The sequence below is a fragment of the Anolis sagrei genome, chromosome 5, assembly GCF_037176765.1.
Source record: "Anolis sagrei isolate rAnoSag1 chromosome 5, rAnoSag1.mat, whole genome shotgun sequence".
Classification (NCBI taxonomy): Eukaryota; Metazoa; Chordata; class Lepidosauria; order Squamata; family Dactyloidae; genus Anolis; species Anolis sagrei.
The window spans coordinates 81,303,678-81,316,269 of NC_090025.1; the positions used below are offsets into that span (position 1 = coordinate 81,303,678).

At 45.8% G+C, this 12,592-nt stretch overlaps 1 protein-coding gene across 1 annotated transcript in view; it reads right to left on the reverse strand.

Annotated features, from left to right (window-relative positions):
* The window catches only part of LOC132777231 (sucrase-isomaltase, intestinal-like), a 183,243-nt gene that overhangs the window by 76,778 nt on the left and 93,873 nt on the right, over window positions 1–12,592 (reverse strand). Inside the window, exons 10-12 of the mRNA XM_067468804.1 lie at window positions 11,807–11,920; window positions 9,230–9,346; window positions 9,023–9,107 (exon numbers count right to left, since the gene is read on the reverse strand). Of these exons, the coding sequence (XP_067324905.1) occupies window positions 9,023–9,107; window positions 9,230–9,346; window positions 11,807–11,920 (316 nt within the window). The remainder of the gene's footprint in view (window positions 1–9,022; window positions 9,108–9,229; window positions 9,347–11,806; window positions 11,921–12,592) is intronic.

Below are 12,592 nucleotides of genomic sequence, written 5' to 3' on the forward strand. Positions count from 1 at the left end.
ATTTTGTTTCATACAAGAGAGTCAAATTTCTGCCCCCCCCCTCCCCGAAAGTAGGTGCTTTAAATGTTTATGATTGTCATCCTGTTAGCAAATTATAATAGCTTAAGTTGGATTTGTGCCATTGCAATTCACTGGGAGACATAGCTATGGAGATGTAACTACATGACACATGAAAGTCTTCCAGTGGATGATCTCAGCCATACATCTCACCTATCTACATTTAACATCTATTGCCTAACCACATCAATGCATATAACCCAACATGGACACTGTGATCTGTGGAGGGGGCCGTGCTCTCGGTCCCACCCCTGTCTCAAATGTGGTTGGTGAGGACGAGAGTGGGGACCTTCTCCGTGATTGAGCCTTCCCTCTGGAACTCTTTCCCTTGGGAAATTAGGACAGCTTTCTCACTCCTCTCCTTCAAGAAGCAATTAGAAACATACCTTTGCACATTGGCCTTTGGAGAGGAAGATGATTAGCCTTTTATTGCCTTTATTAGGTCTAACAATGCTGGCATTGATTTTATTACCTTAACTCATGGGAGAGCCACATTTTTATATGTGTCCATCTTATACATTTATACAGATTTTATCAGCTTCTGATGTTATTTATGAGGTATTTTATTTGTCATGTCAGAGCAACCAGTCCATTATATTACATTTCTAACAGAACAAAGCAAACAAACAGAAAAATACAGAACTTGTGAGTTTGGTAGTTGGTTAAATGTCCTTTGACCAGTATCTGGCCACTTGGAGTGCCTCCGGTGTTGCCGCAAGAAGGTCCTCCATTGTGCATGTGGCTGGGCTCATGTTGCATTGCAGCAGGTGGTCAGTGGTTTGCTCTTCTCCACACTCACATGTCGAGGATTCAACTTTGTAGCCCCATTTCTGAAGGTTGGCTCTGCATCTCGTGGTGCCAAAGCGCAGTCTGTTCAGCGCCTTCCAAGTCGCCCAGTCTTCTGTGTGCCCAGGAGGGAGTTTCTCATTTGGTATCAGCCATTGGTTGAGGTGCTGGGTTTGAGCCTGCCACTCTTGGACTCTCGCTTGCTGAGGTGTTCCAGCGAGTGTCTCTGTAGATCTTAGAAAACTATGTCTAGATTTAAGTCGTTTATGTGCTGGCTGATACCAGGCCCGTAGCCAGGATTTTGTTTTGGGGGGGGGGGGCTAAAAGATTTTCAGGGAGGGTTTCGGGGGGGCTGAGTTTCGGGGGGGGGGGCTGAGTCTGAGTGAAAGAGGGTCTAGCCTAGCAAACCTTTTGTATCATTACCCCAATACCCCCATTCATATGGGATATATTGAGTATGGTGATCAGATCATGATATGAATAAACAAAGCAGTTTAAATAATGCACCAGTAAGGCCTTTTCATGAACCACCATGAGAATTTCGGGGGGGGGGGCCTGAAGCCCCCCGAGCCCCCCCCCCCCCCCCCCCCCCCGGCTACATGCCTGGCTGATACCCAAACAGGGGGTGAGCTGGAGATATCTCTGCCTTGGTCCTTTCACTATTGGCTGCCACTTCCCGGCGGATGTCAGGTGGTGCAATACCGGCTAAGCAGTGTAATTTCTCCAGTGGTGTAGGGCGCAGACACCCCGTGATAATGCAGCATGTCTCATTAAGAGCCACATCCACTGTTTTAGTGTGGTGAGATGTGTTCCACACTGGGCATGCGTATCAGCAGCAGAGTAGCATAGCGCAAGGGCAGATGTCTTCACTGTGTCTGGTTGTGATCCCCAGGTTGTGCCAGTCAGCTTTCGTATGATATTGTTTCTGGCACCCACTTTTTGCTTGATGTTCAGGCAGTGCTTCTTGTAGGCGGTGGAACATGTGGTGGCTTCACAACTCCAGGGATTCCTGGTAGACACTGATTATCTTGATCCGGCACAGTCTGGCTTTAGACCGGGACATGGAACGGAAACAGCCTTGGTCGCCTTGGTAGATGATCTGCGCAGGGAACTGGACAGGGGGAGTGTGTCCCTGTTAGTTCTGCTGGACCTCTCAGCGGCCTTCGATACCGTCGATCACGGTATACTTCTGGGACGCCTCATAGACATGGGTCTTGGGGGTACTGCCTTGCAGTGGCTCCAGTCATTTCTTGAGGGACGGTCCCAGAAGGTGTTACTGGGTGACACCTGTTCGGCCCCACAACCGTTGTCGTGTGGAGTCCCACAGGGTTCGATCTTGTCCCCAATGTTATTTAACATCTACATGAAGCCGCTGGGAGAGATCATTCGGAGTTTCGGATTGAGATGTTATCTCTACGCAGATGATGTCCAGATCTGTCACTCCTTCTCACCTGTCACCAAGGAGGCTGTCCAGACCTTGAATCGGTGTCTAGCTGCTGTGTCGGACTGGATGAGAGCTAGCAAATTGAAATTGAATCCAGACAAGACAGAGGTCCTACTGGTCAGTCGCAAGGCCGAACAGGGTATAGGGTTACAGCCTGTGTTGGATGGGGTTACACTCCCCCTGAAGACGCAGGTTCGCAGCTTGGGAGTGATCCTGGACTCACAGCTGAGCCTGGAACCCCAGGTCTCAGCAGTGGCCGGGAGAGCTTTTGCACAACTAAAACTTGTGCACCAGTTGCGCCCGTACCTTGGGAAGTCTGATCTGGCCACGGTGGTCCACGCTCTTGTTACATCCCGAATAGACTACTGCAACGCTCTCTACGTGGGGTTGCCTTTGAAGACTGTTCGGAAACTTCAACTAGTCCAACGAGCGGCAGCCAGATTGCTCACCGGAGCGACATACAGGGAGCATACCACCCCCCTGTTGTGCCAGCTCCACTGGCTGCCGATTCAGTTCCGAGCACAATTCAAAGTGCTGGTTTTGACCTACAAAACCCTATACGGTTCCGGTCCAGTGTATCTGTCCGAACGTATCTCCCTCTATGTCCCACCCCGGAGTCTGAGATCATCCGGGGAGGCCCTGCTCTCGACCCCACCACTGTCACAAGTGAGGCTGGTGGGGACGAGGAGCAGGGCCTTCTCGGTGGTGGCCCCCAGCCTGTGGAACTCACTCCCGGGGGAGATTAGGGCATCATCATCCCTCCTCGCCTTCAGGAGGAGGGTGAAAACTTGGTTATGGGACCAGGCCTTTGGGCACTCCAGCAATTAAATCAGTCCATCGGGCACGTAAGACCAGCAGGATGGAGGAATGGACTGAAAAACTAGATCTAGGTGCAAACAAACACTGACCATGTAAGAGGAGAAACTGGGTTTGTATTTGATTTTAATGATTTTATTGATTTTATGGTTATATTGCATGCATGTCAACTGCGAATTGTTGTAATTTGATGTAGTTTGTGTACGATTGTTTATGTTGCAGGCATCAAACTGTGCCTTGCTCCTGTAAGCCGCCCTGAGTCCCCTTCGGGGTGAGAAGGGCGGGGTAAAAGAACCCCCAAATAAATAAATAAATAAATAGGTAAGAGCACGGTCCAGGGTGACTCCCAGGTATTTGGGTGCGCTGCAATGCTCCAGTGGGATTCCTTCCCAGGTGATCTTCAGAGCTCGGGATGCTTCTCTGTTCTTGAGATGAAAGGCACATGTCTGTTTTAGATGGGTTAGGGATCAGCTGGTTTTCCCTGTAGTAGGCAGTAAGAGCACCTAGAGCTTCGGAAAGCTTCTGTTCTACCATCTCAAAGCTCCCTGCTTGAGCAGTAATCGAGAATTTATGAGGTCGATTGACTACATGTTTTAGCCTAGGTGGTTATATTGGTTTATTTTAATTTGTTTAAGCTGTTTATTGGTTTCTGTTTAGCGCAGGTGGCTAAATATCTTTTGACCAGAAATGGGCAACAGCAATGGCATTGTCTGTAGCCTCCAACAATTCTTCCTCTGTACATGAGGCAGGGCATAGTGGACAAGCATACAGATGTGGAGTTGTCTGTTCTGATCCACAGTCACACAAGGTGTGGGATTCTTTTAGGTAGTGCCATTTTGCCAGGTTGTCTTTTGTTCCGCCCACTCCACTTCTGAATCTGTGCAAGTACTTTGAAGTTGCCCATTCTTGGTTTGCCCCTGGAGGAAGACCCTCGTGGTGGGCCATCCAGTTGGGGTTTCCTGATTTAGCTGCCCAGAGGGATACCCTTGCTGTTGCTGGAGGGACACCAAGAAGAGTGGTAGTTCTCATAAAGCTTTTCCTTGATTTGAGTCTACTGGGAGGAGGCTGGTAGCCATGCAGTGGGTGGCTTTCACAGTGTTCAACCTTATTTCTCTCACATTTAGCAGCAACTTTCCAATGCACATGAGGGGGGTGGGGGCGCAATGCCAGCTAGCTTGTAGAGTTTATCAACAGGTGTAGGTTTAAGACACCCTGTGATTATTCTGCATGTTTCATTCAATACTATGTTCACCTGCTTTGCATGGGCAGACCTATGCCAAACAGGGCAGGCATACTCGGCAGTTGAGTAAGACAAGGCTAGGGTTTGGACTCCCGCATCCAGCATGCCCACTATAGTTTTCTAAATGACTTTTCCAAGATGTTCCTGATGTCCATGTAGGAAGGAAGGAACTGGGGTGGTAGATTTCCCAGTTCTTTCTGTGTACCTTCAAACCATTATGTGTGTGATGAGCTCCCTGTTTCTGTGACATTACCTAGTGTTACAATATTATTACATTCTCAGCTAGGAATTTCATTCACTTCCTTAAACAAAGGGGAAAAATCCTAATGAAATAACAGGCTAGAGCTACAAAGCTGTCACCTAACACCTAATTTCCATTATTGGATTCTCTGCTAAGCTTTTATTGACAAGAGCAATGGTATCAATCACTTTCTATTGATTACATGTGCTAAATGAGCAGGAGAGATGTTGAAAAGATGCCAACTAGGCAAATTTGTGAACTTTTATGGTACCTGTGGGGCATTTGCCTTCCTAGAGCATGACTGCCATCTTAAGCAGTCAGAATTCTTTCATGCACAAGGCATATTATGCAATTGCTATAGAAACACTGTACTGTCAAGTTATTAAGGTTTTTTTTTAAACTATATCTCAAAGATGTGTCTGTGTCATTCCTCCTTTGAAACAAGGCTGAAATAATTGAAAGCTTATCAAAGTCAATAAAGCTTTGAAATATTCAGATCCACAGGCAAGCCTGACATTTTGAATGCACACATTTTCTCATTTTTCCCATGCGTGACTCAGAGGATTTTCCAGAAACACAATTAGAGCAAGGGAATTGTTGGCCGGGAAGCACAAAATCAATGATGCTTTAAAGCAATGCACTTTGTTAGTCAGGAGTCTGCGCCATGGGCAGCTGCCAGAGATCGCCCAGGGGCCATAAACCAAAAATTGTGCTCATGTCAGCAAGAACTGCCACTGAGAAATCAAACTCAGAAACAGAGTTGAGGAACAGGCCAACACATGCCAGAGCCAGAAAGATTTTTTTTCTCCAAGGCAAGCCTGCCTAAGAGGGCTCAGTGAAGCCATTACAGAGATTGAAAATGCTACATTGTCCAAGAAGATTTTCCCAACTGCAGTTCTGGTGACTTTCTACCTGGGGCAAGTCCAGAGCTGGCAGACCTTGCAAGGTTATTGTTTGGACTACACCCAAAATAACTGATATTGCAATGCCAGCTGGTTTCTTGGGAAATGCAGTCCAAAAAAAGTAACTCTTACAAACTCTGCCACAGATCATGACTGCTGTCCAGATGGCTAATGAAATTGTAGCAACAATATGGTATCAACCATCACTATATGTAGCATAAATAACAGTGACTGGACGGACTCTGATTCTATCCCTGCACATTATTTCCCCCATCAGCATCACTGTGGTTGTAGAGATGCAAGAGGATGAAGAACAGTTAAAGCCAAATGTTTCTCTATGGGGAGCCCTCTCAGCCCAGTCATAGCAACAACCCCTGGAAACAACAACAAAAAAGCCCACTAGATCAGTGGTTCTCAACCTTCCTAATGCCGCGACCCCTTCGTACAGGTCCTCATGTTGTGGTGACCCCCAACCATAATATTATTTTCGTTGTTACTTCACAACTGTAATATTGCTCCTGTTATGAATCATAATGTATATATCTAATGTGTAGAATGTATTTTCATTCACTGGTCCAAATTTGGCACAAATACCCAATATGCCTAAATTTGAATACTGGTGAGGTTGGGGGTGTTTGATTTTGTCATTTGGTAATGCTGGAGTTGCTGGGATTTATAGTTCACCTAAAATCAAAGAGCCTTCTGAACTCCATCAATGATGGAACTGAATCAAACTGGGCACACAGAATTCCCATGACCAAGAGAAAATACTGGGAAAGGTCTAGTGGACATTGACCTTGAGTTTTTGGAGTTGTGGTTCACCTATATCCAGAGAACACTGTGGACTCAAGCAATGATGGATCTGGATCAAACCTTGCACAAATACTCAATATGCCCAAATGTGAACACTGGTAGAGTTTGGAGAAAATAGGCCTTGCCATTTGGGAGTTGTAATTGTTGGGATTTATAGTTCACCCACAATAAAATAGCATTCTGAACCCCACCAACGATAGAATTGGACCAATCATTCCACACAGAATCCCCATGACCAACAGAAAATAATATGTTTTCTGATGGTCTTTGGCGACCCTTCTGACACCCCCTCGCGACCCCCATGGGGGTCCCAACCCCCAGGTTGAGAAACACTGCACTAGATGGTTCAGATATGTGAATTACACCTTCACCATTTGGAGCCATGGAGGAGAAGAACTAAACAGGTTCCTAGACCATCTTAACAGCATCCACCCATACATCCAGTTCACCATGGAAAAAGAAAATGAAGGAAAACTGCCTTTTCTAGATGTCCTAGTCATCTGCAAACCAGATCAATAATTGGGTCACACAGTTTACAGAAAACTCACACACACAGATAGATACCTACATAAAAACTCCAACTATCACCCAAGTCAAAAAAGAAGCACCATTAAAGCCTTGGCAGACCGTGCAAAAAGAATCTGTGAACCCCACCTCCTCCAAGATGAACTGAACCACTTCAACTGGGTTTTACAGGCCAATGGATAGCCCACCTCAGACATCAGAAGAGCTGCAAGACTGAGAACAAGCCACAAGAATAAAGACAAAGATTCACCCAGAGGAAAAGTGTTCTTGCTATACATCAAGGGAACCACTGACCGTATAGAGAACATACAAACTATATACAGACCCACTAAGAAGATCCAACAAATGCTATGTTCAGCAAAGGACAAGAGGGATCCTCTCACTTCTGCAGGAGTCTACCGTATACCGTGCAGCTGTGGACAAGTCTATATAGGGACCACCAAACACAGCATTGCTCAAACACAAATCAAGGAACATGAAAGGCACTGCAGACTACTTCAGCCAGAGAAGTCAGCCATAGCAGAGCACCTGATGAACCAACCTGGACACAGCATATTATTTGAGAACACAGAAATGCTGGACCACTCCAACAACCACCATGTCAGACTACACAGAGAAGCCACATGTAGACAATTTCAACAGAAAGGAGGACACTATGAAAATGAACAAAATTTGGTTACCAGTATTTAAAAAGTCTAAAATTATAACAGTAAAGCAAGACTCAAACACAGGGCAACTCCAGAGAGGAAACAATCAGGGACAGGTGCTAATCAAGGTGGTCAGTTGAAACATTCACACCTAGCTTCAACAGACAAGAGTTCTTTCTCCCACCCTGGACATTCCACAGATATATAAACCCAATTTTTCTAGTTCCAACAGATCTCACAACCTCTGAGGATGCTTGCCATAGATGCAGGCGAAACGTCAGGAGAGAATGCTTCTAGAACATGGCCATATAGCCTGAAAACCTACAACAACCCAGTGATTCCAGCCATGGAAGCCTTTCTCTAGTTTGTTCTCTTTCACCCAATCCCAACATGCTTTGGGTTGGAAATTCATTGAATGTGGGGCTTACCATATTTACTCAATTCTGATGCTCATTTTTTTTACTAAATTACCTCCCCAAAATTAGGGTGCACGTTACATTAACATAATATGGTAAATACTTTCTGGGATTTCAGGGTTTTGAAAATTGAGGTGAGCATTAGATTCGATGGAGTATTAGACTCAAGTAAATATGAGTATCTTTTTTCCAAAGAGGAAAGCATGGATTATTCTGCTATCTGATAACAATAGATGAAAGCGAATGGTAAGGTTCATGACAGGAACTTGGAATAGATAAAATTATGAACTTTTTATCTTCTCTCTTTCTGAGATGGGAACAACTGAACATGAAGTCCTAGTGTTATTATGGTAAACTGCGAAGTGTTGACATTCATCTATGACCTGATCAGATGGGGCTGAATTCGACAGCATACACCAGTTCCCCTTCCATTTTGCCATGGAGCCCACCAGTTCCCATCTCGTGATGCACATCTACTTCCAGTGAAGCTCCATGGTAAAAGAGATGGGGAACCAGCTTCCCGTGTTGCATAGAGATCAATGAGGGGAAGCTGGGTGGTGGATGCTTCCTCCCATGAGATGAGGTAATGGGGAAGACGGGCGATGTAGAGCAATGGGGTGATGGCTTCTCTATGCCTCCCACAGGCACCACCGAATTCACCACTATGCATGGCTATTCCAGTGGCAAATGGATGGGGTCTTAAGACATTGTATAGCATTCCAGGAATTACTGGGGTTGAAAACTTCAAACAACTATGCTGATATGTATCACATTTCTAACTATTTTCATCTCCACCTGAAATGTCTTTTTTAATGAAATCTAGCGGTCAATTCAATACCAAGTCACTCCAAAATATTTTTGAATACCAAATGAATGGATCTGACCTATTGATTGTTAGTTTCTTTGAGCAGCTATGAGCATTGAAGCTAAGCTTACAATGAATAGGAAAAGTCTTCAAGGGTAGGTCAAGTGGCAAAGGATGTCCTCATCCCTACCAATCAAAAACTCTTGGCAATTTGACTCTTTAAGCATTACATAATTTCCTATACAAGTGAAGGTCAATATGAATATGATTCAAACATTCAATGGAGTCACATAAACCCTACCCCAGAGCACTTGCTCTAAAGTCACTTACTGGGAATGTATGGAGGGTAGTTGAGATTGTTGTGAGCACAGGCTGGGTACTGGCCATTTAGAAAATTTGATGGTTCATTCATATCCTAAGCAAAATAAAAGAAAAAGAGAAGTGATGCATTTTTCAAAGGAGTTGTTTTATGAACACAAAATTATAGAAGTAATTGATGAAATAAACGTTTAAAAAAGGAGACACAATAAAACATACAATCCAAATTCCATCATAAGGAAGGACGTTGTGAAACTCAGCACACATATAGGTCCACCAGTCAGCTGTTTGGGGGTTGAGATAGTCAGGATACACTGATTCTCCTGGAGGCAAGGCCTGGAAATGAGAGTGAGGTAGATTTGATTAGTTTAAGAGAAAAATGGGCAACTGTGTAGCAACCAGGGACCAAATTCCCCCTTCAAATCTTCCAAGGGCCACACCACTGAGCATTTCAAAATGCCTCTTTTTTCAGATTTCCTCCTTAAATGGCAACTGGAGGTGGTATTGTATCACTTCTTGACAGGGGCAGTTGAAGCAATAGGCAAGATACACATTTGCATATAGCGCGAATCCCCAAGGGGTGCTCTTCAGGCACCCCCGTCTATGGCATACAAAAAGGGTCCCCCTTGGCCTCTCCAAAGGCGGTGTGTAAAAGGCGCACAGTGAAGGCGCATCAAAAGGGGGCTTTTTCCTCCCTCCTTTGTTTTCCCCACCCAGATCTGCCCCCACCCTTATGTAAAGGGGACCCTTTTGTATGGATTCCCCTCCCCCCCACCCCCCGCTGGGCGCTGAGCATCTTTTCCACCTTCTGGAGCCAGTTGTGCCAAACCAAGGCATGGATGGGGAAGCGCCTCTCAGCGGAGGATGGGATTGGGAGGTTTGGAGGGGAAGGGGAGCCTCCTTCCTCAGCGGCTTCCCCGGTGGCGGGATGAGGCCAAGGAGAGGGCTGCAGACACATGGACGCCTCCAGGAGGAAGAGGAGGAAGGAAGGAAGGAAGGAAGGAAGGAAGGAAGGAAGGAAAGGGGAGGAGGCAAATCCCACAATGCGCCCTGGCTGCGCACCCTGATAGAGCAGTCCAAGATGCAAAGAGGGGAACCCCCCCTTTCTCTCTCTCTCTCTTTGGCACAAACACGCACACAATGCAGGCTCCAAAGGGGGAGGAGGAGGCCCAGCCCCAGCAGCAGTGGGGCATCATGGGTGTTGTAGTCCCTCCCAAGCAGAAGGGAGGAAGGAGGAAAATAAAGAGAGAGGAAGGCTATCCATCTCTAAAGCATCCCTGACTCCTTTCCTCCATCTCTCTGCAACAAGGCTTGGGGTGAAGAGGGGCATTTAGTCCCAGGCCCACCCCCTTGGAAAGGAAATACCTTGGGAGGGAACCCTAAAGGGCATCATGTCTGGCCTGTTTCATTCACATCTGAGCTTTGGTGGAGATGGATGGAAGGAAGGAAGGAAGGAAGGAAGGAAGGAAGGAAGGAAGGAAAGAAAGAAAGAAAGAAAGAAAGAAAGAAAGAAAGAAAGAAAGCGGAAGGCTCTCCATCTCTGGATCATCCCTGACTTTTCCATCTCTCTGCAAAAAGGTTTGGAGTTAAAGGGGGCAATTAGTCCGAAGCCCACCCACCTCCCTAAAAAAAGTTAATTTGTGTTAATTCTATGTAATGTAACTACCGTATATTCTGGGGTACTAGACGGCTTTTTAGGCATGTAAAGCCTTATAAAATTTTGGGGGTCACGAAGTATGCCGGGTATAAAATTAAAATAATAATAACATTACATACCATGGTTGCCTTGGCCTTGGGCTCCCCTCCTCCTCCTCCTCCACCTTGGATCATGGCGGCCTCCCGAGCAGGCTTCCCATCCTTCCTCCCTTCCTAGCTGCCTTCCTTGCTCAGGCCCAGGCCTCTCCTTTGTTGGCGGCCGGCCCCTGGGCTGCTTCCCGTGCTGCTCAGGCCACTCTCCTTCCTGGCCAGGCCTTGCGAGAAGCGGCTCTTCTCCAGTGAGACAACATTGTCTCGCGGGAGAAGAGGCGCTACGCGTGAGGCCTGGCCAGGAAGAAGAGGAGCGGCCTGAGCAGTGCCGGAGGGCCTTCTGATCAGGCCACTCTCCTTCTTCCTGTCCAAGCCTCGTGAGAAGTGCTTCTTCTCCAGTGAGGCAACATTGTCTCGCGGGAGAAGAGGTGCTTCGCGCGATGCCTGGCCAGGAAGGAGGAGAGCATCCTGAGCAGAGCCTGAGGCCCTTCTGGAGGCGGCGCAGGAAGCAGCCCAGAGGCCCGAGGACAGAAACCATCTGGCTGGTTTGGGGAGTCATCTTAAATGGCGAGTATATCCCCAACTCTCTATTTTGTAGGTAAAAGTTGGGGGGTCGCCTTATAGCCCCAGTCGTGTAGTACTCCGAAATATATGGTATATGAACATAATATTGTAAGTAAACTTCTGGTTTGTAAGGTAACTCTTTTATTCACCTATACCTTCTACCTTTTATTTTTCAGTTATTGGTTTTGGGGGGGGGGGGCAAAATACTGTTTGTTTACACTTGAAAATTACCTAGGGCTGGCCTGCTTCTTGACATCATCTTAGGGGGATGCCAATATATTTGGGTATTTGAGGGCAGTGAGCAGAGATGAATGTTTTGTGCATTTTCATGTATTTAGAAGTTGTGGGGTAATGTTATGACTAGTGGACAACGATACTAGTGTTAGGGATTATGTGGGATCGATTCTCTTCTTGATTTTTTGTAGTGTTTGGAGGGTTGCAATCAGAAGAATACAGAATGTCTTCAGTTGCCTTCTAGGCACCCACCTTGCCAACGGCTGCTGTCACTCCATCCGAATTATTCACCCAGAGTCCCAATTGTTGTCCAAGTTCATATGGCTGGTAACTCCCTCTAGACTGATCTTTACTTAGGAAAGGATCCTGAAGAGAAAACAATAGAAAAATAAACAACAGGGAAGAAAAATTATATGAGTCTCCATCTGTTTTGCAAGACAGTCCAATAAATGGAAGATTCTGTGCAAAAATGTGTTTGGCATTTCTTGTTATTTTTCTGGTGCGGTGCATTAATCACTGCTTGCTAATATAAGATTGGTGTTCACGATATGCTATTAATGTGTTGCTGCACAGCTACACAATTGTTGCTACTATTATCATTATAAACAAAGACATGCTTTAAAATAGCTCTAAATGCCAAAATCCCATTAAGTCTAATATGTTAAAAGTCACGAATAATCACTACTTAAAAAAATTCTATTGTGTTCCTAGTTGTTAACATTATTTATGTTCTCATCACCTTTCCCCCCTCAAGCAATGTGTTTCAGGTACTTCTAGAAGCCAATCATTTCAACATGGCACTTAACAATTCTGAAACAACCGGAGATCACTATTAATAGGAAGTGAAATGGGGCCACGGTTTGTGCATGACGACAGCCATTTCAGACCTACTTATTTTCCAATACAAACTTCTTTTCTCAAATTGTGATCGGAGGTGACCCCCCCCCCCCCCCCCCCGGACTCTGCAAAAGATAGCTCAAAATCAGGGAATTCATAGTTTTACCAAAGACACCAGGCTGGAATGATCCCATAATCCCT